The sequence below is a fragment of the Tetrao urogallus genome (assembly GCF_951394365.1).
Source record: "Tetrao urogallus genome assembly, chromosome: 6".
Lineage (NCBI taxonomy): Eukaryota > Metazoa > Chordata > Aves > Galliformes > Phasianidae > Tetrao > Tetrao urogallus.
Window position 1 is genome coordinate 54,887,646 of NC_136819.1, and position 26,526 is coordinate 54,914,171.

Consider the following 26,526-nt stretch of genomic DNA (forward strand, 5'->3'; position numbering starts at 1 on the left):
CTAATAGGACCACAGCATTTGTGATCCTAGGTTAGCCCCCATTCTTTTGTGATGTACACTTCCTGCCTCAACCCTGTCCTGTGAGTCCACCCCACGTGCATGAATATTAATGCTAGTCAAAGTTTCTTCTTAAAAAAAAAGTTGAAAAAACCTTGATTTCTCACCAAGTCATAAATATCATTTAAAGAAGCAAAGTCATTAAAGCTGATGACAAGCTTTCGAAGTGTTTTAAATCTAGAGATGTTCTGCAGCTTCTTCAGTCTGTTTCCATGCAAATTCAAGACCTAGGCCAAAAGTACATCAGAAATTATGATTTTATCAGACACGCAGTCAAAATCTGTAGTACTCCATAGCTGCCTTAAAAATATAAAGCTTCAGCTATTGGAGTGCAAATATAAATACCATCCTATTGATAAATCATAAAAAGACTGTAAAAGATGAATGCAGATTGACAGGTAATATTGAAAGACAACAAAAGGCTATGATTAGTCATTTTTCACTAATTTGAGGAATATTTATTTTCTTCTTCACAAAATATATGAATAATATAATATAATAATATAAAATAAGATGGAAAGACAGTCTATCAGCTGATGGGAGAAGGGAACATGAAGCAACTTCAGCAGTTCCCCCTGTTTCTTAAAGAGCAGAATGGGAAGAGTGAGGCCAAGGAGACACAAAGTGCAGACCCTTAGGAAAAGGCAAATTAAGAGGACAGTTGCTGGAATTACATTGCAATGAAGGTTGCTGTAAAGTAAAATGGGATTGAGAATATGAGCAGCAGACTAAAAAAAAATTACATCAGCTCACAAACTGGAGTTAAAAATGGGACAGTTTGGAAACTATTTCATAATAGGAAGCATCAGATATTTTTCATTGTTGTTTATCAAATAGGAAGCAACAGTTGTTCACGTTGCATGAAACTGACGGGCAGAGGACCACAAGTTCTACTGACATCAAGTAAACCTAAGCAATGTCAGAATTGAGCTCAAATGGAAACATTAATTTTTAATTGACCATCTTTGGTTTTCTCTGGTCAACCTGAACAACAAAGTAATGATTTTGTAACACATTTATTCTGCTGAAAAAAGCAAATATTAAAAAAGAAAGCAATACCTCACCTGTAGCTGACTGTAGATATTGGCCTTAGCTACTGAAAGTATTTTTACTTCATCTAAACAGGTAATCTTAGGCCTGACTTCTACTGATGGTGCCATGTTCAAAACTTCATCATCACGTTGCAAATCATGAGACGGAATAAAAACTTCTGTGCTTCTCATTCTCTCTCCTGCAATTATATTGCATGTAGAAAACAGAGACTTGTCTTTGACCTATGTAGATACATTAAAAAAGAGGAATCTAAGGTTTGTAAACTGTCTGCTTTTTACTTAAGTAATAAATCTAACATTCAGCATCGAACCAGAGGAGTTTGATCAGGGAATTCATAGCAGAGAAGTTAAGAAATCATCTTTCTGTGACACAGATCTGCTAGACATTAGGTTTAAGTTGTATCATTGCACTACCTGATGACTTTTTATATAGGTCATTATATATCATATATATCTCTGGCTAGAGCCAAAAGAGGTACACATATGGACTGAAGAGTCACAATAGAGCAGCCTACAACTGAAGCATGGGACCAGGCAGCCCATCAGTGAATTCTGCTCTACTTCTTCCTTTCCCCAGAGCTGAATATCCTCAGAAACTCTTGTTTGTACTCTTTTTGTTTCTACCAGGCACACAGAGGAGCTCAGAGTCTGAAATGACCCTTTGCACCTTGGCAGCAAGTTATGAAGCTAAATGAGTGAAAGAGCAGCATTGCATGGGTTATATGTGAAAATAAACAGAAACAATTCTTACTTGAGAAAAACTTGCTTAGGATACCAGGCGAATGAAATATATCTCTTTTCTTTTCTCCCAAAACTTTACAACTCACAATTTAAACCAAACAACTAAAAAATCATTTGCTCACTAAATATCTCTTGAAAACAAGATATTTTAAAGTCAATACTATTGGTTGCACCTTGGTACCTCAGGAAAGGAATTCTTATTGATATTGGGTGTATGTTTCACGTACATTTCCATTTACTATCACAACTTAATTAAGGGATTTGTGCTTTCTTCGCTGTGCCTTTTACAACTACAAAATAAAAGCTTCCTCCAGCTCCCCCTATGAGTGGAAAGTGCCTCACTGACTTCCAAATAAGCTTTATCTGGATCAGATAGAATGGACAGAGGAGAACCAGACTTAAAGCTGAGCTTGGCAGGTCCTGTGAGCAGAGCAGGCTTTCATTTCACCTATTTGCTTTTTTTCATTTTGATATCTGAAGTTTAAAATGTAACCTCTACTATCACACTAGGAAAAACAAAGTACGTACCAGTGTGACGTACTCAAGGTCAGCGATGTATTCTGGCAGGACCAGGCCATGGTCAAATACAAACCACTCACACTGCCATCCACTGCTGTCACAATTTCTCTGTTCCAAAGAAGCCCACATTTCTACAGTGGAGGAAATTGAAAAAAATACATTGTTCTTAAGCGTTCATTTCAGAATGTTAATAAACCAAAGATATCTGCTTCCAGGAAGGTAGCTCAGACTTATTCCTTCCTGCTATTAGACTTTCTTTGCCATGCAGACTCATAAGAGACTTTAAGTTGGCTATCTAATCTCCCACACAGAATGAGCATGTGCCAAATTCCAGCATGAAGATCACTGCCTGTGGAAGACAAACTTAGAGCTGGAGATCACAGACTGCTCTCCTGCAATGTTCTGTTGCTGCACTGTCCAAAAGTACTTCATTACATCGTGATCATCTTCCTAATGATGCTTCTTTTTCTTCCATTCTAAAAAACCAGAAACAAACCCAATTCCTTTATAAAGTGACAGATGCTGCTCACTTTAAGCACCTGAATGTTTAGAAGGAACATCAAACAGAAGAGGTAAAATTATTACTCAGTCTCCACTCTGTGTTCTCCTGAAAAGGAAGGGTAAAATGGAATTTACCAGTGAGAGGATGCACATCATACAATACAGATTTAAGCTCATTACTCATAACATTGCTTTTCTCTAGAAGCATGCTACTCTTACTGTGGATTAATGGCTAAAATCAGCATGGCACAGCTCACTTCCACTCTGTGGACTAAATTAGCACAAATATTTATATTTAAATAAATAGCAGCTTCTTGTCTTTGAAAACAAGTACTTCAGGTAAGCAGAGTCTGTTCCAAGAAATGAAACATCTTGACACCCAAAGTGGAAGATGAGTTTAGAAAACAAAGGTTACTTTAACCTTAATTTTTTTGCTAACAAATACCTACTGCTACATACCATTATCTGAAGGAGATGCACCCCTTTCTAGGCATTTCCATGGCCTGAATACTGAATTAGCTTCTGGGTAATTGACTTGACAGATGGGATTCGTTGGACAAACTGGAGCACTGTGGCCAAGGAAAACTTTTGCAATTATCACTGTCCCTAAGTGTGGAGAGAAGATACTTAATGCTTCTAGCTTAGGGAATGGGGATGGGATAATAAAACTATGGTGCTTAATGTAATAAGACATCTTTGACTGGTAGATGAATGGTCTATTAAGTATGTAATACCTACATATATATATGGACACATATAAAATAAACATGGAATCATTATCAACATCTGTGTTTTTCAAGAAATAAATAGACTGGCAAAAAACCAAGTACACACTGAAATACAACTTTTCTAGCTGGCTAGTATTTAAAGCAAATGAAATCTGAATTACAAGTGATTTAACGAACAGTAGAACCTGGGAGGGAAACTAATCTATGTTTAGCCGTAATTCTACAAAAGTTGTGAATGCTTGATTATCTTTGAGAGTTCTAATTTATTTTTTTTTCAGATTTGGTTGAAATTTGATCATTCCCAAGCCACGGAAATGACAGTCACACTGCATGACTGCCAAAGCCTTGTCTCTTGAAAACCAACCTACAATATATTTTTCCTTTTGGTGTCCTGTCCTGGACACAAATTAACCCAATGTATTTGTGCCTTTCTTTGCTCTGTCCTTTCCTAGAGCTTCTGGATCATGAAAAGATTAGATATGGCTAATTATTTCTCAGATGAGAACATTTCCCATGGATTCTCAAACTCCTGTCTGCAAATTACTTGTAGTAGGCCAATTCCTTTGTGGAGCTTCCTAATATGCAGAACTGCCACTGAAACAGACTTCCACAAAGTTTCAGAGCTCGTTTCAAGGTTACATATACCAGCTCTTGGCCTTGGGCCTATAGCACAAAATACAGCAATCATACAACATCAAAACATCAGTTTTACATCCTTCCAAACTTTGGATTACCATGCCTGAATGACTCCTCAGGATCACTCCTGTTTTTGCCTTCAGCCTTGGCTTGCTGTTTCAGAAACTCTATTCTGGGACATTCACATATGTTCAGGCTGTTACAAAGAAGGACAGCTTCATTCCTCCCAGGCTGCTGCAAAGATTAAAGGCCCAAGTAACTTTGACTTAGTCCATCCCATAGAAATGTAATCAGATTGAAGCAGCGTGAAAATATACACATGAATTACAATAAGGGATGCCAGGCAGGAAAAGTGAAGAATAAAGAGTAAGAAAATGGTTTATGGTGTTATTTTAACAGAATGAGAGAAACAGACAAGATCCGACTGTTAGTTTTATGTGCAGAGTTGTCCTCCCCTATGCTTACATACATGTAATGCCACAAATAAGAATCTCAGTGCAGCCTTTGTAAACTAGTACAGTGCAAATGGTAAGAAAGCAAAAGCTGAAAATAGCAAAAAAATATTTGAAGATAAAATCTTGCTGTCCAAAACTCTGATCTTTTCTTGGAGAAAAGCAAGAAAGGCAGGCATACAAAAGGCTGGAAAGAAGAAAAGGAGAGTAACAGAGAAGAGTGATACGCTGCCATGAATTTGTTTTTCTACTCTATATTTTTCCTTCGTTAGGCAAAAGAAAAACTTCCTTATCTGAAGTATCTCCACCTTTGGATATATTCAAAATCTGTCTGGACAAGGTCATAGGCATTCTGCTCTTAGCGACTGCTTGAATGGGTGCGTTGGGCAAGATGATTCCCAGAGGTCCCTCCCAACCTCAAGCATTCTGTCAGCCTGTGAAAATACTTTTTCTGATCATAATTTTTTTCACTCATAATGAAATAATGTATTACACTTGTCTGGCTATTTTTTCAGTCTGGTGCTGAAAGGGGTCATTGGGACAGGACTAACAGTTTCAAGGGTTTATGATTGGGCTAACAACTAGGATCCATGCCAGCAGGGACCAATAGTTAGGGTTGGGAAGCTGGAAATACCAGAGAAAATACTGATCTTAATCTTATTGTGTTTAAGGACAAAAGATGTGGTGATTTAGTTTTAGGACAAGGCTTGCAAAACAGGACACAGGATGCTGCATTACTGGAACTGAGATTGAAAGAATTGAAAATCCTTGATACGATTAAAAATCGCCATGGTAGGAAAAACAAAATAATATTGTGTTGAAACACACAGAAATGAAAATTCGAAGGTAAACGACTGAAGAAATGATTGAACTAATGTGATCCACAGGCAGCTCACAGAGGTGCTGCAGCAGTGACTGTGGAGACGTTCAAGATAGAACAGCAACAGTACTGGCAAACCAACAGGGACACAGATGAGAAGCAGTGAGTGAGAAGAGATGATGTGCAACAGCAAGAGAAAGGGCAAGGGAAGGACAAGAAGACGGTGAGGAAAAATGGGAAAGTGCTAATCATGGCTTTGCCTGAGATGGCATAAAGATGTGAAGAATGAAGCAGGAGTAAAATGAAGAGATATGGTAAGGACAGGGAAGAAACAGGAAACACGAATGAATAGAAAACTGATGAAAGAAGAGGGGAGAAGAGAGCAGCAATTTTCTGACTACTCCCTTTGCTATCCTTTACTTATAGCAGTCTTTGTCCATTTCATAGCATACCGCATGCGTTGCCATGTCATGGAAGCCATCCTCCAGTACCTGAAGCAGCTGCTTTTCCTCAACTGACCACTCAGGATTAAATACATAAAAGAGATACTCCAGCTTCTCTTTGTAGTTTCTTAAGAAGAAAAGAAAGGTTTCAGGTTTTCATTATGCAGTTACAAAAGCAGACAAAAATACCAGTATAGCTACTTTAACCAGAGAAAGCTGATACACATTTACATAACATTTATAAGATAGCAGACTAAAATTAATGCAAATTCTATAATACTCACTGTAATCTCAAAATCACTTGCAAGAGAGAACCGTCTTTCCTGAATCTTTACAATTGGTACAATCAGCCTCCATTTCCTTGATCATATTTTACAAATATCTACCTTTTTATTTACCTCTTGTGATGGTTTTGGCTCGGATGAAGTTAATTTTCTTTATAGGGAAAGGCTAATGTGATGCTGTGCTTTGGGTTTTTGAAGAAAATAGTGGTTATAACTCAACAATGTTTTTAGTGGTTGCTGAAAAGTACACAGAGCCAAGGGCTTTTTTACTTCTTGAGCTGCCCTGCAGGCTGGGGGTGCATGAGAAGCTGTGAGGAAGCAAAGCCAGAACAGGCTGATGGAAGGGACACCTCATACCATACGGAGTCATGATTAGCAGGAAAAACTGGGGCAAAGAAGTGGGGACATATGGAATGATGGCACTTGTCTTCCCAAGGAAGTGATACACACAGGAAGCCCTCCTTTCCTGGAAGCAGCTGAACTTTTGCCTGCTCATGGATTAGTAGCAAATGAATTCCTTCTTTTACTTTGCATGCGCCTTCATCTTTTGCTTTACATAGAAAACTGCCTTTATCTCAACCTATGAGTTCTCACACTTCTATTTTTCTGATTCCCACTCTCCTCCCACTTGAGGAGAGTGAGCGAGAGCTGTGTGCAGGGGTTAAAACACAATGGTGCTGCAAGAGAAAAAGTCTTTAATTTGCTGAAGACCAGGAAGGTAGCTGTAGCACGAGAAGAAAGAAAGTAACACAATCTGTTTTAACAGCAGCAAATATTACACCACTGTTGATAATTATTCCTTTGTTTCCTGACTTCACTGCCCTCCCCTTCCCCCATTTCTCCCTTTACCAAAATTAGCAGTAAACCATAAGGTTGTTTCAATTTAAGAACAGTGTTGAGCAAAAAGCATGGGCTGATTCCTACATAACTGCACTTAAGGGAGATTGATGCCATAAATTGCCTGGGATCTATTGGAACAGGCTCTTGCTCATCATGAACAGATCCAACATGGCCAATTCATTCTAGGAGCTAACACACTAAGACAGTTTTCCACGCAGCCTGCAGGAAATATTGTACCACCATGATACAGAATACTCTGAGGAACTTCCTAGAAAGTTCTGTTCTCTCCAGGTAATATGAAAAGAACTCCAAATCCTATTGGCTGTACCAATCTGAGTTCCCCAGCACAGGAACAATCTGACACCCAGTACGAGCTTAAATAATTTGAGTGATGATCATTTTGTGTTTCCAACTTTATGCAAAGGATAGTAAGGGATGAACAAATCTGCTTCACGTTGTACTGAAAGAAAAGATCAAAAGAGTATGAACAGTGGTAAAACTGTAACTTTCAAAAATACAGTGACACATCAAGTCTGCAAACTTCTCAGTATTGCAAAGAAAAGAATGGATGCAAGCAGTGGTTTTGTTTCATAGCTACAAGTGGACAACCATGCGTCCTAAGACACTGAGGACACAGTTTTGGGCAGATAATTACCAATGCTTATGATGAAAACCATGTTTGCATTGTAAGTCTCAAATTGATTTGTGAAAGGAAGTGAATTAAATTAGCACAGTGACATCGATTTCAAAATCAACACTTGCATAAAAAACTGGGCTAATCTGCATGGATACAAATCAAATTTGTGACATCCTTGCCATATCCATATGTTCTCCTGTGGTACAAATGAAATACAGATGCATATACATCCAAGTGGGCTTTGCTTTGCATTGTTCATCTACTGCTCCTTTCAGCTTTCAGGAGCCTGGCCATTCATAACAACATTTACTGTCCTTTCACAGCCACATTAGGAATGGATAAAATAAGACACAGATTCTAACATCATCAATCTGAGGCACGTCTCAGGCCTAGAATTTTCTACCAAGCTACTGTGTGCAGCATACTGTGCTGCAGCTTGAAGATTATTCTTCCCCTCTACATGAGAACCTGTCAGCATTCCCACAACATAAGAAGAATATGGACTAGTTGGAGTGACTCCAGAGGAGTCCATGAAGATGATGAGAGAGCAGAAGCACTTCTATGAAGAGAGAATGAGAGAGCTGAGGTGTTCAGCTTGGAGAAGGCTCTGTGGAGAACTTATAGCAGCCTTCCTAGCCCCCCAATAAAGGGACTCTATAAGAAAGCTGGAGAAAGACTTTTTACAAGGGCATGTAGTGATATGACAAGGGATAAGGGCTTCAAACTAAAAGAAGGTAGATTTAGGGATGATGTAAGGAACAAATTTTTCACTGTAAGGGTGGTGAGGCACTGGCACAGGCTGCCCTGAGAAGTTGTGTGTGCTTGTCCCTGGAAGTGCTCCAGGCAGTTTGATGTGTCTCTGGGCAAGCTGCTCTGCTGGGAGGTATCCCTGCTTGTGACAGGGAGGTTGAAACTAAATGGTCTTTAAGGTCTTTATCTGAGGAAAACTTCTTCATAGTCCTATGAAAAAGGTTAAGCAAAAGGTTAAGCAAGAAGGTTAAGCAAATTTACTCTCTGAAATCACAGATTTTAATTTGTTCACATGGCAGTGCTGCACTAAATAGCACTTATGCACTTACTCTGCTACACTGAAGGTTTCTTTTTCCAGAAACGCTTGGAGCTTCTCTTCAAATATCAGCCTTAGGATTTGGTTGTGCACTCTGAATGCACGGTTTATTTTCACTCCAATGATATCATACGCTCTGAAATCCCTGCTACAAAATCGTGACTGAATTAGATCGCAACAGGAACTAAACCTGAATGTGGAAATACACAGAGGAAACAGTGTTACTATTTTCTTCTTCAGCGCAACCCACATTATTTTATTCAGTTCCCTATTCAAAAGAATCACAAGCAATACATCCAGCCTGTTTCATTTCATTACAACTTCATTCTCTCAGATGGAGATACATAAATTTACCTAATTGTATTCCAACGCCGCATTCAAAGTTAAGGATCAAACATCAACACCCAACCATACGTGATTCTTTTCTGTGTTCTTTTTCTCTACTTGCACTCTTGTATCTACAGTCTGTTTAAATCCTACCTCACTACACAGATTAGCAGATCTATGCTTATAAGTGAAGCCATGCATGAAGTGAGCAGAGTCTGCAAGAACCTTCAACAGTTTCTAGCTTAAAACTTGAGGAAGAAGAGGTGGTCCACTGTCTAGCTGGGAGTCTGGGGACTGGAGCTCAGAGTTCTGTTCTACCATCTACCCTGTTCTACCTGTGGTACTCAAGTCAGCTCACTTAATAAACACACGGCCCTTGACTCTGTGCCGACTGCTAAGACTGGCTCCTGTAATTCCATTTGGTACAATAAAATTCTTTAACAATTTCCTTGGTAGTCAGACTCCTTAAGAAGAAATTCAGTCTAGAAGTGCAGAATCTTCCACAGTTTTTCAATCAGTGGAAAATTTTCTGAAGAACACAGGGCAAAGCTTTTATTGTTTGCATTAATCATTCCGACTGCATTTCTCAAAAAGATTTTGTGCTAAGAATACTCATTCAAAAAACCTGAGATTCATTGACCTCCCTACAAGAGCAGTTTATTAATTTCTAAGCAAAAACATTTATTAATATTTTTAAACCGAAAGATCCTTGGCTTGAGAAAGTAATGCTAAAAATAATCAGAATGCTATTGATGAACAACCTCAAATTGAATCTGTAAGTACAGGGCTACCTGCAGCTCTAACAAACATCCCTGAGCACAACAGGAAGGCAGAGCTGAGCTGGACGAGCTTGGAGTACTCAAGCAGAAAACAGCCCTTGAAACACTGCCAACCTAAATTTGAATCTCTCCTCAAATGAGTTTCAAGGTTACTCATACAAAGATTATGTAAGCACCTTCTAATGCTCCTTCACAATAGAAATCTCTAGGAACACAGAGTAAACATTACTGTCAGTGTTGTTATAAAGCAATTGGGTAATTTTTTCTTCTTAAAAATAGTCATTCTTTTGGAGTCAAAGCTTTAGCCTAGTCCATCATTGAGAGAAGATGAAGGAATCAGCTGTCCACAAATGAAGCGTTAACTGGAACTTTTAGAGTATAGTAAGAAGTTTACCAGGGACTATTTGATAAACCTTCTTCAAAGCGAATGTTTCCCACTGTTTCCAATTCCAACAACAAGAATTGGACTAACAAGTTAAAACTCTTCTTCTTCTTCTTCATTTCTGTTAGGTAATATTTTTCAATTCTGCAAAAAAGAAACAAAAACTTTGTCTAAAACAACAGACTATGAACATGCATAAATTAGTATGGTAAGAGAGAGGAGTTAATCTAGCTTTTTAAAAATAGGAATAAAAAGAAATCAATGATTCTAGAACTACTGATTTTAGAACTACTGACTTTTAAGAAAAAAATCTAGCATCACAAAAAAAATCTTACTATCACAACTGTGGGTAAGTAAGGTCCTGTACTGACCGTAACACAAGATTCATCAGTTCCATTGTGCTGTAATTTTATGAATTACCTCTTTCAGGGCGAGGTCTTAATTTCTCTTTATTGTTCATAATGATACCAATCCAAATTGCAGTACTAATAAAAAGATGACGGCCTTAGGTTCAGTGGGAGGCACTGGACTGAAATCTGTGTGAGTAAAGGCAATATATTTCACAGTACAAGCTCTCCCACTCCATAAACTGTTCCACTCTTGACACAATCAACTGCCTCTCCACCTTATGAGCGAGCTTTTAAGCTGTACTCTCTCAATATATTATTTCTACCCAAATGCAAAAACCAAACGATTCCTTTGGAGCTAGATGCTCTACAGACTCTGTACAACTCTTGCTAATAGGAACAGCCTTTATTGGTCTTATCCACAAAAACAAAGCAAGAACTGGCCACACCGAAAGGAGCACAGTATGCCTTAAGCATCCTGCAAAGCACCACAGAGAGAACAGACAGCTTTCCACCCTTCAGAGGAGAGTCATCAGGAAAACTGTGGAGAGTGAGCTTCAGACCCACGGCGCATTTAGCACCATGCTCGTGGTATCACTGCTACTCTGCACACGCCCTGCTGTGAGAGACCTTCTGCTGGTCATTGACTTTAGGGCAATCTGACACACAAAGCACTAAGCCAGAAATAACAATGTCAAGAAAGGGAAATCACTAAAATCACATTGGGATTACAAGTGGAAAGAAAACAAGAAAACAAAACCCACAGTGTTTTGCTAGGAATGTCTACTGTTTAAAGGCCCAGAAATCTTTTCCAAGCACTGGTCCAGTATAGACACACATTCCAGTTATTTTTGTTCAAACCTTTTTATTCACTGAGACCATCAATAGCAGGAGTGGCAACATCTCTGCTAGAAACTGGCCTGAATCTAATAACTGAGAACACAAAGAATTGTCACTTTAATGACATTTGCAACACTCCCAAGTTTGGACCTCATCCAAATCGAATGTTAGAGAGGCTTCAAGTCCTGCTGCTAACTTCCTAACCACCACCACCACCTGTATCCAAATATTAATATTGAAAACATTACATTTCTTTTCCTAAAAAATTCACTAAACATACTCATCCAGTTTTCTGTTCCAGAATGTTATTCTTTCCTTCATGGCATTTATTTTTTGTACAAATGCCTTCTCAAGGCATGCCTTTTCTGCATCTTCCTTGTCATGACCTGAATTTTCAGCTGCCAGATTCCTTCTCCTTTGAGATTCACTATTTGCTGTTTTATCCAGCATTTCCATCTTGTCCAGTTCACATTCCAGCTAATAAAAATAACACATCATGATTCTGAGGAGAGAGATTAAGTTAAAGCATGGCATGAAAATTATCTTAAGTTTCCTCAACACATAAACACTCCAGCTGTGTACTAAAATACGTATCTCAAAACATCAAAGCAGAAAATTATTTCAATAAATAAATATTAGCTCTTGATTAGTGAGTAGAAAAGAAGTTAATTAGCCAAAGGGACAGCTTTACTCTGAGTAGATGCACACATTTTTCTTTTGCATCCTGCTCCTATTCATGTCAATCAGACCACTGTTTTGCTCAGGCAGGATGGGCTCCCCAGTGTAAGTTCATTATGCTGCGTGTCTCAGGAAGGAAAAGAGTCGGACAGCAGAGTTAGAATGGAACTGCAGCTTTTCTTAAACACTTAATGGCAGGGACCATTTATCTCTCCATGTCTGTCCACCGTGAGGCACAGTAATCACTCACTGCTGAGTGGAATCGAAACTCTTCTCATTATTTCCTGAAGTACACCTTCAGGATTAATCAAGCCCTTACGCAGCTGAAATTATCTACAGCAAGACAATGAACTGCATTTCAGTCCTTTGGAATAACACGCAGGGATTCTGGCTTTCATAAAACAGAAAGCAACTCTGTGCGTATATTTATTTTAAATAATACTCCCACTGGAGTATTTAGGCAGAGTGAACTATCTTGAACTATCCGCAGGCATTTATGCTCCAAAGTGGATTAAAAACCTACTAGGAATGTTTACAAATTGCTGTACAGAGTCTGTGATACTGTTCTTTTCTTTTAAGAATCACATGGATGCACTGATGCAACTGGAATCTGATCCACACTGTTACTTATATGCTGCTGTCAAAGGAAAGGGAACAGACGAATCAGCTGGGAATCAGAAAAACAAAACCATCAACAAACAAATCCAAAAAGCAAACCTACCTTGGGTAAGGGAAAAACAAAAGCAAACAAAAATACCTTTCTAAAATGCAAAAGATACAGCAAGCTGAACACGGAGCCTTCATCAGTGTTCACAGTGTCAACTAGAACAGACAACAACTTAATAATCTAGGAACCTGGAACGTGCCTTGTGAGCTTCTGGTCTGGATGAATAAAAACAGCAACTCGAACTTCAGTTTACCACATGAAGTGTGCATCCTACCTTGTCCGCTGTGCTGGGTTGCACTTTCATCTTGACTCTGTTCCAGCTAGAAAAGCATTGGCTAAAGCACTCACTGAAGGTTTGAGGCACCACGTTTACATAATTATGAACCTAGAAGAACTGAACTTGGAAATGGATCCCTTGCAACAACTGAAGTCCCAGACACAAAAAGGACTACCTTTCAGGCAGAAATGGACTCCCAGATTACAAAGATTAGTAAAAGCTGATGCACTTTCATGAAATACTTTGCTGAATATCAATGAATATAACCTTAATGGTGAAAACCAAACTGGAACTGCACATATTTAAGGATGTGAAAGCCTGATTTTATTTATTTACATTAAGATGTGCCTTTAATTGACTCCATCAGGAAAAATAAAATATAAATAAAATAATTCTTCTCAACAGTCACTGCTACTTGTTTTAAACAATACATCTCTGCTGACATTTCAGGCTATTTAAACTTACTTGTTTTATGTTGCAGCTGAACAACTTTATCTTATTTTCTGGCAAACTCTGCAGTCTGCTTTTCCTTTCCTTTAGCTCCTCAAGCTTGCCATGGAGCTGTCTCTGGACACTTTTTACATGCATGTGACAGTACGTTATTTTTTTCATAATTGTAGTCTTTAAAAATTAAAAAAGGAGGTCATTAATTTGTTACTAAAAAGTTTGAAGTGTCACACAGCTTATTCCTGAAGAACGCTGCAAAACAAGGCATTAACCTTGCAAACTGTGCATCACATATTCCTTCTGCATTTCTAAATATCATTTTAGCATATTTGAATTTGTTTGTATTTGATCATCAGACATCAGATGGCGTCTTGCAATGAACACGTTCTTATAATTCAGTTTTTAACAACCAATAATAGTATTTGTATGAACATCCTAACAATTTTGTGTTGTTGCTACAGATTCAACCATGGCTTCATTCCATGAACCTCACTTAGTTCTGGGTCTACATCCAGAAATGTTCAGTAATATCATTAGGAAAATGCTCTCACTGTTCTGGATGAACCAACAAACACTTCTCATCTGAGACCACTTGCTGCCATGAGCTCTTCTTCTCATGTGGTACAAGCATATCTCCCCCAGTAAAACATTCCAAAGCAAAAGGATGAAGATTCACACTATGTATTCCACACTGAAATACGCTGCATGACTTCCTTCACTGAGAGGTGAAATCAGTCACAGTTTTTTTGTATATTCTTAAGCACAGAACTTTATTTTCTATGATGTAAAGATGCTCTACATGGATAGCAAGACATCTGAAAGTATCTCAATCACAAGATAGCATTTTTTCCCCATAGCAAATTGCATACATTCAGATTTCTGTGAGACAAAAGAACTTCTTTCAACACAATATCATACATAAAGAAAAGAGCCCAGAAATTTTAAGACCAAGCCAAAACTCAAAATGTTGACAACCTAATCCAGTATGGAGCAGTAACGTAAAGCACTCCCGTAAGCTGGCTGAAACTCAGAGACAGCAGAAAAATCCATCACCAGTAAAAAAAAGCCATTCATAAAGTCCGAATTACCTCTGCCAGAATCTTGATATGCTTTTGAGAAACGTCATATGTATCCAGCCTTTGAAGCTGTGGTATGTGATACAGCACGTGGATGGCATAGTTAGAAAGAAGGCAAACAGGGTTGGGTCCGTACAGGGGATCATTTAGGGCCAAATCTTTTAAGTTAGGTAGTCTTGACAAATTTGTGAGTTCCTGAAAAACAAGGAAAAAGCTGTAATAACAGCATGCCACTAGGCCTTATTTAAAGAATGGGTACTTCACTGCATTTCAGCACAAAGACTGGGGGGGCTTTAATAACAAAGAGCATATACAGAACTAAGGACACAGTAGGAAAAGGGAGGGAAGAAGAAAAGGAGCAGAGATACAGCAGTATTCATGAGGAAGGGCTCGTGCAATTTTACAGAACGTTGAAGGTTCACATAGAGCTGGGAATTCTCGTTTTCTAGGGATTGCATGAAATTTGGGAAAAAAACAACCTGTAAGCAATCAGTGAAAAGCACAGTAAAAGTTTGAAATGATGTTCAATCTCTGTGAAGAAGTAATTCTCAAGAAGAGATTGTTTGCTCAAGAGCCTGACTTGGCCTTGCTCGAGCTTGAAAGACAAATGTGGGGTCACTGAACAAAAATGTTTGAAATATTTTCAGTAAAGATAAGACTTACAGGACTTTAAACATCAAAAATAACACAAAGAGCCACAAGTCTGAAGTACAAAGGGACCAGGTAAATGTCATTATGGTAGTTTAATATTGCCAATACCCAGATCCTCCAATACCACACTGAAAAGTCAGATGCTCTCTCCAAGCATCACTGAAAAACAAACAAAAACAAACAAGCACACACGAAAAAACACATCTAAAAGAGGTAGGAAGTGTGAACATACCTTGAAGGAAGATAATTTGTTATGAGAGAGGTTTATTTTTTCAATTTTTGTATTGAAGTCCAAGCAACTTCCTAAAATTAAAGAAATACAAACCGCAGTCAAGAAAATGCAGCTGTCTACTAGAATATCTACATTTCCATCCGTAGTTCAATCACATAATGAAATAAGCACTTCTGTGGGTTTGTTGAACACAAACAAAAAAATCACACATACCTATTATATTCTTTTCCATTTCCACCCAAAGACAGGAAATAGCATTTGGAAGATTGTTTTGTTACTGATAAAGAGAAATGAAGCAAAACTTGTAGGTTCTGTACTATTTGTTTAGAAATGCAGAATCAACTTACAGTGCTACTTGTAACCAAACAGATTTGATTTAAACTAGAAGCCCTTTATACTAAAAGCAGTGAAAAAGAAAAATAAACAACACTGATGCCTATTTTCTGTCTTCTTTGACACGGCTGCAGCAATGGAAGGGATGTTGGTGCAAAGATGAACCCTAGGGATTTCTGACATGGACTTTGCATGTTCAGGATTGCATATTGGGTGTGACTCTAAACCATGCAAGGTGATAAGAATTTTGCTATTAGAATGAGAGGAAGATTAAACCAAATACAATAGCAATCAAAATTCTCACACTAGAGATGCCAGACTAAAATTACTTACCTATTTTTGTTATTAGGTTTCCAGCAAAGTTGACCTCTTGCAAATTCTGCAGAGTATGTAAGCCCTGTGAATGTTTTAAACAATACAGTTTTAATCTAATATAGCACTGCAAATGCTGAAGAGCCTGGAGGCCAAGAAGCAGATCATTCAAATGTAAAAATAAATTTGACTGGAGTCTAAACAATGTTAGCCTCTGTTGTAAACTATAGCTTTCTTTTGACATGGAAAGAGAGAATGCATTTGCCCAGGGGGAAAGAGCTTGGAAAGCCTTTGTAAATGATACTGCAATGGAAATAAACGTGGTCCTCCAGCCTTAGTTTCACAGCTGTGTATGAAAAGCTGAACAGATGATGCCTCCTGCCATGAGTACTCATTCGCTTTTGGCTACAGCCCATGTCTTGGCCTCGGGACATCACAGGAACTGCATCACTGATGTCAATCATTTGTCTTCATGGTGACACTGCAGTTCTTTGCAGAGAGATGTCACTGATATTTGTAGTGTGCTCACTAACCAATAATAATTTCTACCTTGTAACACTGTAGTGCCTTTACACGTGTTCTCTGTCAGCTCCCCTTCTCTATCAGCACGCTCAACTTTGATTTCTATTCCTTCCTCATGCTGGCTTTCGAGATTCACAATAACTTGATCCCCATCAGCACCTCCTTCTACTCTAACTACTTTCAGCTATTTTATCTTGGTATCACTATCTCCTTCTGCCTTGTTTTCATGAACTCTCTCTTGGTAAGGCAGACTGGGCTGCAGCATTCTCTCTTCCTGATGTGAGTCAGGTACTTCAAAATGCTATGTTGTCTTTTGCTAGAAATGAGCATTTATACATTTCTTCTCCTTTTACATGCCCAACTGCTAATGGCAGAAATCTTGCTAGTTCTGGACTGAACTCCATCCCAAAGTTCAGAATGAAGATTAATTTTGAGGTGAGATAGAAGAAACCATTTTTTTTCCTAGGAGGTAATTTGACATGTGACAGCCTGAGAAAAACCCAGGATAGAAATTCTTCTGAATAGGTGCTCGTCCTTCCAAGACAAGAAAATGCATAAAAATTAAATGCCAATCTTTTACATAATGCTGAAATGCAGACAGAAGTCTGCACTTGTAAGAACACACCCACAAAAATCCTTTCCTCATCAGTAGTCACAGAGGTTGGAAAATGGCTCAGGAAGTTAACTCTGCATATGCAGAAAATCATGACAGCCACTCGATTCCAAATAATGTTTCAGCCTTAGTTCTTGTATACTGAAGATTGACATTGCCCTTTTTATTCTGAAAGTTAGCCTTACTTAATAACATATTTAGATTTCATACTACTAATATGCCATGCACTGGACAAATTAGAAGAAACTATAACAAAAAGAGCAGACTCACCTCTATGTTTTTGATCTGGTTATTATTCAACCAAAGTACGCTCAGCTTTGTTAGGGCTTCCAGATTTTCAATCTTGGAAATTTCATTGCAATAAAGGTAAAGCTTTTCTAAATTTACACATTTTTGTAGACCACTTATTCTCTAAAATAGAAGAAGATGTATTTGCAGCACCAAATAAAATGTCACTCTTTCTGTCAGCGCACCACAGAGCATTGCCAGGTAGTTCTGAGCAATTTGATACCACACCCTTTGAGAACAATTATACTAATTTACAAAGATTTCCATTAACCTAACAAAGAAAGAGTAGTAGCTCATGATAATTATGTGACTTTAAATGCAGTATTATTCTCATGGAAATGTTTATGTTCTAACCAGTTGTCTGGAAAAGTTTTCAATATACCTGCTACGGTTAAAAAATATATAGTTTGAAATTAAAAAATCCAACTGTAGGTTATTAAAAATAATTAAATAGAAATATTTAACAGATAATTAATAAATATTTCAAAAGGGGTTACTTGATCTGCACCTAAAACATGATTTTTGCATGCTTAAATTAAAAGTGCCAGATCCAAACTCCTTTTAAAAGGAGTTCTGCTTGCTCTGCCTCAAACAAACAGAAGTGCTTGTGAAACAAACTTACAGTTATTGAAAAGGTCTGGAAATTGGTTAACATTGGCTAGAAAGAAAGTGGATTAACTTACCACTAAACAGCATTCAGCAATCCACAGCTCTCTGAGCAACAAGCAGTGCTTCAGGCCTGTAATGTTTTCAATGTGTTGCCCAACAAGAGTGAGAGTAGTTAAATTTGGGAAATATTTCATGCCTACAATTCTAGGGTAACCTGAGAAAAACATCTCCAGCGCTGTTGTCTTCAGTCCCTCTTGATCAATGTTCTCATAAGACAATCCATTGCATACGCACTGGAAACAAAATGCAACCATTATTCTCTTTACATCCAGTGTAAAAAATAAGTTATAAAGTACAACATCTTACTGACAGTACAGTTCTGCTTAGCTTCAGTTCTCTTCAAGCTTCCCATGCATCAAAATGTGTTTGCAATTAGGACCGCGCTCATTATGAAACAGTTAAATAGCCTTCTTCTGTTCATAAGTCACTTTCAAAGTATTCCGTGAGTTCTTCTTATCAAACCTCAGAATGCACCTTCATTTTAAAACAAAGTAATTTTCAAATATGCTACTTTTAATGAAGATTAAAATCCAGAAATCCAGAAATTTATCTATAAGCTAGCATATGTACACATACATTCACATACAGGTATATGGATGGTAACTTTAGCAGTTTTGTAGTTTTGCTTTCTACTTCTGTGTAATAATACAAGTGTTTGGCCAAAAAGTAAGAAGTTCACATGCAATTTCATTACAGATGAGATTCGGTCTGAGATTAAGGTATCTACATGTGTAGCTACCTACATGTGAAACTCTTACTCTCATGTTAGTCAAGAGATTTATCCAGTATAGCCAGAGAACCCTGAAAACTCACTCAGATCACCACAGGAAGTGTTTATATTAAATTCATTATTCTGCAGGGTTCCTTTACAATACGTGATGTGACTCAGCTGACCACACAGCATATATCCAGTGCTGTTTCAGAGGACTTAAATGTATCTGGCAGCTGCTGTTCAGGTACCTTAAAGCAGATAAAATGACACTAAATGGCTGTATGTATGCAGATGAATCCTATCCTTATTTCCACTGACTGTGATGAACATATGTAGATCTTTAGACACTTTGAGTGAATGTGGACTGCGACCTCATTTTAAAATCCTAACCAGTTCATGGGAGATGAAGTTTCTAATAGTTTATTGGCTGACTCTGCTCATAACAATCTACAAAAATGTGTAACTTAGTCACAGCTACTAGCTTTTTTGATGAGGTGTATATAACAAGATTATTTTTCTTTCTGTATAAAAATATTCCTGTATAGCACTTCTCAAGAAACAAAGCAAGGAAATGTACCTAAAAGGTAAGTTCTTTGAAGACAACCTCTTAAAAGAGGAGGTTGGACTCAGTGATCTCTAGAGATCCCTTCCAACCCCTACAATCCTGTGATTCTGTGAGGTTCTTATTTCTGCATCTTGAATATGAATGTTTTTACCACATTTATGAAATGTTGAGATCACCATAAGTTCTTGTTAGGACGTACCCCATACAACCTTTGGGGCATTCCAGAATGGAGGCTATGCTACAATGGTGTCTCTGGAGAAGCCAAAAGTAACTGTGTCCCAGCAAAAATACTGATAATTACAGAAACAGCGAGGAAGATTAAAAATAAAAAAAAGAAATAGAAAAACAACAACAAAACAGATGAACAAAAAGGACCAAATATCTTACCAGCTCTTTAATTATCCCCTCAGGGTTCTGGGTTTGGTTTTCACTTTGCATCACTTCTTGAGTTTTCTGCAGTGATGGCTGTTTCTTAGGAGAAGAAAAAGATAGCAATATTATTAGCTGTGTAGCTACCCATGTAATTTACGGAGGCACGGGATTTCCAAGAAATTTGTAAAATAATAGTGATAATAAATTAATCTAAATTCCTAGAAGATTGCATTCCAGAATCTGTATTTCTAATGCACTCTCAATGGAGGCTACAGCAGCAGGAAGTGCCTGGAATATCTCAATTAATCACTGGTTTAATGAGCATTTGTAGATTCTGTACCGCAGCAGAGGGTATTCCAACCTCCATCCGGAAGGATGGGGAATGACACCGCTTCCTTCTGCACTGGGCTCAGTTCTATTTGCACAAATTGTAAAGGTGAGAAAAGAATGTTACAATTACTCTCCAGCATTAACAAATGCTTGTTTGTGCATAAAAAATATGACTGATTGGCTTTTGTTGTTGCTGTTGTTTTGCTTTGTTTTCTTCTTTTTTAGTTTTCCTTTTGAAAGCACTAAGCACACAGCCCAGATTACATCTTTATCTATCTGTATCTCCACTGCTTTTGTATTTCATGGCACACAACCCCTGTGGTGAGCGCTGCAGGACAAGAACAGAGATGAGACAGCAGAGGAATTTACACCAGACCCAGATCGGACATAGGAAGCAACTGGTTTTGTCCCACCCCGCCTACTGAGGGCACAGCTTTGCCAGCATCGTTTCTGGAACGCGGTCTCCCCAGAGAGCGGAACGCTTCCCGCCACCAACGCGTCGCCTAGGAGACCGCGTCGCCCCGCCCATCAGCAGGCCGGCAGCCAATCGGAGGCGTGGGTGCGAGAGGAGGGCGGGCTTCGCTCCGCAGGGGCGCCGGCCTTGTTGGTTACGTCAGGGCGCGGTGCTCAGCCCAGTATTTCCAGTGACTCCAGTTGAACAGACCTGCTGGAAACGACTTGCTAAAATCAATTAGAAACGTGGGTGTGAGGCAGAATGTACCCCTCTGACCGAAAGAGCTGTGCTCATTGAGCCATTCATTCTATAAGAACAACGTGTTGAAATCACTTTTTTTTTTTTTCCTTTTGCATGAAGCGCGGCAGGCTGAGCGCTTTCCAGCGGTAGGATTTCTCAGTAGAAAATGGGGTCCATCGTGAAACGGAGCGAGGGGGTGAGTTTACTGCAGACCGCAGGGGGTTGTGGCGATGTCTGCATTCACGTTTCTCACCGTTTTTAGTGCAGGGTAAGAAAATGGCGCGAAGCGTTGTTTTGTACTTGCACTGCTGCGGCTTGCCGCCAGGTGTCGCTCCAACGCCTCGTAAGCGTTATGTGCGTTACACAGGATATTCGTGAGCTTTTGGACTTCCCTGCCTGCAGGGGCTGCAATTCACGTAACCAAAGGCACAGAGTTAGCGGGCTTGTTGCGGCAGAAGTCTGTAAGGAAACAAATACATGAGTTCCCAAGTGGACGTGCTGTAACAAGTGTGTAAAGGAACAGCTTTAAATTAAAAAAAGCAGCTGGTAATGCTGTGAAAACTCTGCACACTTCTCCATTTCAAAGAAACAACACTCTTATCTATTCAGAGCTTTCTCCAAAGAAACTGCAAGGTCATTTTACTTAAGGGAGAATGTCCTGCTTCCTTTACAGTGGATCCTGCAAAGAGAGCACCCTGTTCAGCAAATGACTCCTTTTCTTCCCTATTGGCAAAGCATCCAGAGACAGCCCTCTCAGTAAGTTAGCTTAGGCAGCTAGGCCAGTTCTTACCATTTTGTGATCTCTCTAGTATTTTTTAAATAGTGATTGAAGGATGCAGCAATAAAAGTGGGCACTGCATCCAAACCCAGATATTCACTGGTATTATCAGTAGCAAATTGCAACAGCTTTTGTTTTGGAGAGTGCAAGTGAATGACTCACCGTTGGCACCGAGGAAAGCCAAATGATCTAATTTGGGTTCAGGGATTTCTGCTTTACTGGAAGATGCTCCTCTCTTACCAGAAGGGAATAATTAGAGAATCAACATTTTTGTCCTAAGTGACTGAATGATCTCAGGGTGACCTGCTCTGGGAATCTACAGCGTGTAGTGATATCCCTAATCTCTTCAACTGCAGCAGACATGCAGGGCAGTATTCCATTATTAATTGTGAACGCAGCTCATTAAGAACTAGATAGTGTTGCTGCATTTGTTGCATGAAGATGGTAAAACACATATTTGCATACACAGTCCTTTAAAAACATCTGGCAGCAGTTGTTAGATTTCTCTTTTGATCTAAGGGGCTTTCAAACCTATCACAGTCAGAATTAATCATCTCAAGTGTGTTATCCTTCACCTTCCGCTGTGGCACATTCTGCTCTAATTCTGCTAAAGCCTTTCAATATAATTTCATAACATAATCAAAGCAAGTAGTTAATTGCTGATGGTGCCTCGCTGCTGTAAATTTACTTTGGGAATTGTCCTTGTAGTTTTGCTGACTACCACAGAAACTTTCAAAACTGATGCTCATCAGGTTCTTATGGCTCACTGTATTTTATGGACACGTGTTTCTGCCTATGCCTTCTGGTGTTTTTGTAGGGTGGTGGTGACTTGAACTCACTGAAGTTGCTGGAAGTGATTGCTATGTTTGTTTGTGGAAGGGTCTCTGGCCTTGAAAAATATTGTTTGCAATCTTTGTGCAGCTTTTTGGTTGCTTCTGCTTTGTATCATTGGTTTATTTCTGACTTCCATGTGTCATTTATTAATCAAAGTGCTTCTAACTCTACAGACCAAGGCATATTTAGATCAAATACTATATTAAGTGCCAGGAGGAAGCGATGATAAACTACATGTAAGTATTTAAAATAGAGAGCTTGTTTCCAAAATATAACCTCTGCCTTATCTCTGAAGAACTGTACACACTCTAATTAGCTTTGAGTATTAGGTAAAAATAAGCAGTTTGGGTGGTTTATTTATTTATTATTTTAGCAATCTAAATATCTTGGTGTAAGGCGTGGCTGTATATTTTAAAGTGTTAAACATAACAGCACCTTTGTTAAGCCATTGGGAAATGTCACCCTTTCAGCTGTAATGGGAGGCAGGTAGATTAGTAGGATGTGCTGACATTACTTTGAAACATGAAGCTAGTGACATTGATGTCTCCACCTCATAATGCAGAGCTGTTATTGCTGCTGGGGCTAGAAAAACGTTGCTGAAACAAGCCTGAGAAAGGCTTCTAGGATTTGACACAACACTTGTGATGCAGTCACTGCGTTTGCATCAGTGCTGTGAACCGTGAGCACAAACGTGACAGGGAATGAAGCGCACTTGCTTTTGGCACTGTCAGAAATAGGTGTTACCTGGGGAGGTTGCATCCCAGGCTAGTTCCAGTCTGACCTGCAGGATCAGCTGGATGAAAGTACGTCATCTCAAGTATGGCACAGACAATTGTTACAGATAATCCAGAATTGTGGCTTAGATGCATAATATGGTTTAGTGTTTTATCTAGAATAACTGGCTGAACTTCAGGTAGACAAGGTCATTTCCCAGCAACTCCTGCTGCACCTCCGTGTCACGCAGCACACGATGCAGAATGGATGGCTCTGTTTCCCTGTGGTCCAAGCTCACTAACCTGAGAAACAAAAGGATGGGGAAAAAAAAAACCTGAGTTATTTTTAATGTCTTAGACTTGGGGATAGCTGTTGAAAGTCTCCTACAGGGAAGTGAAAGAATTAAAGCTCAATAAAACTTCATTAAGAGCAAACAATAGGTAAAGCATTATTTACATATAAAGTTTTATTATTGCAGTCACTTCTACACCCAGCTCAGAATTGGGTGTTATGCTAACAGAAGCGAGCTCAGTGTTGATCTATAAAATAGCTGTTGCCTAGTGGCTCATGATCCTGGCACGCTTGCTTTGTGCAAACAAAAAACAGCACTGTGCACCAGTAGACACATGCTGACTTTTTGTTGTGGTCACTGGCCCAGAGCCTACAGCACTGATCCCAGCACAGACCCCTGAGGAGCACTGCTTGTCACTGATCTCCACCTGGACCTTAAGCCACTGGGTATGACTTTGCAACCAGTTCTACATCCATTGGATGGTTCATCCATCAAATCCATGTATTTCCAGTTTAGAGGGGAGTGTTACGTAGGATCCTGCCAATGGCTTCACTGAAGTTCAGATGGATTACATTAGTGGCTCTTTGTCCACTGCTGCAGTTACAGCACCATAGGAGGCCATGAGGTTGGCCAGGCAGGACTTGGCCTTGGTGAAGCTGTGCTGGTCGCTCTGAACAATAAATCCGGGCAGTTAGCTGGGTGGGCTGCCTGTACCTGGGGATGGGCTGGGCATGGGTTGGCTGATGATGTGCAATTGTGTTTTGCATTGTTTTCCCCCTCTTTCTTATTAAGTGACCTCTATCTTAACCCTCACATTTTCTAACTTCTTGCTTTCTGATGCTCTTTGCCCCATCCTGCTGGAGGGGGATCTGAGCGAGCAGCTTTGCGGTGCTTAGCTGTATACTGGGGTTAAACAAATGCCAGGTTCTCACTGCTGAATGTCACTGTATAGACAAGGCAAGTAAAAAAGGGCAAACAATTCTAGTACAAAATACCCAAATACAAACAACACATCATGAAATTTGCACAGTAATTATTAAATGGATTGTGAATTAGCTTAAAAGCAAACTTGAAAATGGAAAAAAACACATTTTAATGATTATTAATCTACTTTATGAAGCTATCTAATCATTTTATTGGTCATCCAAATGTTATCATAGGTCTCTGCCAGTTATATCTGTAGATGGCACAGACTCGTTGAGTAGTAAACAATAAAGTTATGCCTACATTATGTCTTGAATTACCTAATTAAATGGTCACAGTCCAGCAGCATGCACTTTAATACAGCTAAATGCAAGTGGCTACACTTACAGGAGAAGAAACCCCATGTTCTGTATTAGGAAAGGAATATAGATTCAATCATAGCAAGTTGGTTCAGCCTGAGCTCCCATTGTAAGCATAAATAAAGTAAACTGTGTGATCTGTGGATTTGTCAAAAAGGTGATCACAAAACATGGCAGGGAAGGGGTTTCTCTTTTGTATGCTGCATTGATAAGACAGCTTCTACAATGGTGTATGTACAGTCAGAAACCATACAGAGGTTAGACTTGGTAAGATCAGTAAGCATACAGCTGCTTGGTAAGCTTATCACAGTGGAAAGATAATCAAAATAAATGAAAATAATAGTCAGAATCAATGAAAATACTCACCTGTGTTGTAAACTCCCAGTGAACTCCCCAAGGAGCAATCTCCACAAGAGATCCTTCCTCAGTGGCAGCCATCCTTAAATGGGGTCCAGGAGAGGTGCAGCCAGGCTCCACCTCTTCCAGGTAGCACAGCTGAATTGCCTTCACCTGCCTCCCACAGCTGACTCAGTGCTTGCCTCAGGTGGTCATCAGAGTTCAGGCTGCGATCAGCAGTTCCCATCCACTGTGTTGCTTTAATGAGGCTTTAATCTAGGGAAGGAACGTACAAACTGGATCGTGTGCTGCTTTACAGCTGCTAACAGGCCCTCAGCAATGAAAGGAACGTTAAGAATTCTGGGATGTATTCTGCAGTCACACTGCAGTGTCAGTCAGCAGTCTGTAGGAAATGTGGATTCCCAAAGAACCACAGAAGTGGCACTGGAACATTTTGTCTAATATCTCAGGCAAAATAATTGTGCTAAAAAAGAGCAATGAAACACAGTGAGGAATTTTCACCTACTTTCCCACAGTGCATCTCTTTTGTCTCTGAGGCACAGGGGAAATTGAAAACCTGCTAGACTGGAAAAAGTGAACTTTCAAGGATGTACCTGACTTGGTGTGTCACAGAGAGATGATGAGAGAAGCATCCTAGGTGTGATAGGAGCAAGTCTGAGATAGTTGCACCTAATGACAAAGAGATCTGTTAGCATAACTCATAGTACTGCAATACTGCACTAAGGATACTGCAATACTGATGCACTGGATTTGAGCGTGTAATGGACTTCCTACGCCATCAGCTTAAGGGAATCCTAAATATATATATATAATTTTCTGTCTCTTGTATTTTATCATCAGACTTTCTTTCCTGCATCACAGGAACAAGACTAGCCAAGCACCTTCAGCAGTCACTTAACTCAGCCCTTTGCTGCAAGGCAGAATTTACTCTTTCCAGATCTTTTCTGTGTAGTTTTTGTAACTAGTTTCTAAAAGTCTCCAGTAATGGAAATTCTAAACGCAGAGACTAACAATAAACATTGATCCCTATCAGCAGAGAAGGTTAGTGAGTGCAAGAGGAAACATCAGCATTTAGTAATAGCTCAGTAATACTTTGATATTACATTACCTTTTAGATTTTGCTGTAGGAGATCAAGAACCTGGAATTTTCTAAAGCTCTGCTGAGTCAGTCAGGAAATTCCGTAATTCCTCTTCATAAAAGTTTATATGCCTTTATGTAGTGGTAATGCTAAGTCACAGCATGAGGCTGTGATGGAGCACCTGGTGGGAAAGCAGGGCCAACTTGGGCCAACCTCAGGTGCATGCAGTGTACCTCAGGGACCAGAAGGGATGGAGCCAGGATCCGCCCCCTCCCACACCTCATGTAAGGGTTGGCAGTG

General features: G+C 39.2%; 1 protein-coding gene across 1 annotated transcript in view; it reads right to left on the minus strand.

Annotated features, from left to right (window-relative positions):
- Positions 1-26,526, minus strand: part of LRRC9 (leucine rich repeat containing 9) — a gene marked incomplete at both ends in the record, with an annotated part of 57,274 nt that overhangs the window by 17,382 nt on the left and 13,366 nt on the right. Inside the window, 17 exons of the mRNA XM_079537489.1 lie at positions 165-284; positions 1,122-1,331; positions 2,379-2,500; positions 3,330-3,476; positions 4,333-4,468; positions 5,959-6,076; positions 8,790-8,966; positions 10,277-10,408; positions 11,732-11,928; positions 13,539-13,694; positions 14,609-14,791; positions 15,480-15,550; positions 16,146-16,209; positions 17,530-17,670; positions 18,231-18,449; positions 19,881-19,964; positions 21,143-21,294. Coding sequence (XP_079393615.1) covers positions 165-284; positions 1,122-1,331; positions 2,379-2,500; positions 3,330-3,476; positions 4,333-4,468; positions 5,959-6,076; positions 8,790-8,966; positions 10,277-10,408; positions 11,732-11,928; positions 13,539-13,694; positions 14,609-14,791; positions 15,480-15,550; positions 16,146-16,209; positions 17,530-17,670; positions 18,231-18,449; positions 19,881-19,964; positions 21,143-21,294 — 2,429 coding nt within the window. The remainder of the gene's footprint in view (positions 1-164; positions 285-1,121; positions 1,332-2,378; positions 2,501-3,329; positions 3,477-4,332; positions 4,469-5,958; positions 6,077-8,789; positions 8,967-10,276; positions 10,409-11,731; positions 11,929-13,538; positions 13,695-14,608; positions 14,792-15,479; positions 15,551-16,145; positions 16,210-17,529; positions 17,671-18,230; positions 18,450-19,880; positions 19,965-21,142; positions 21,295-26,526) is intronic.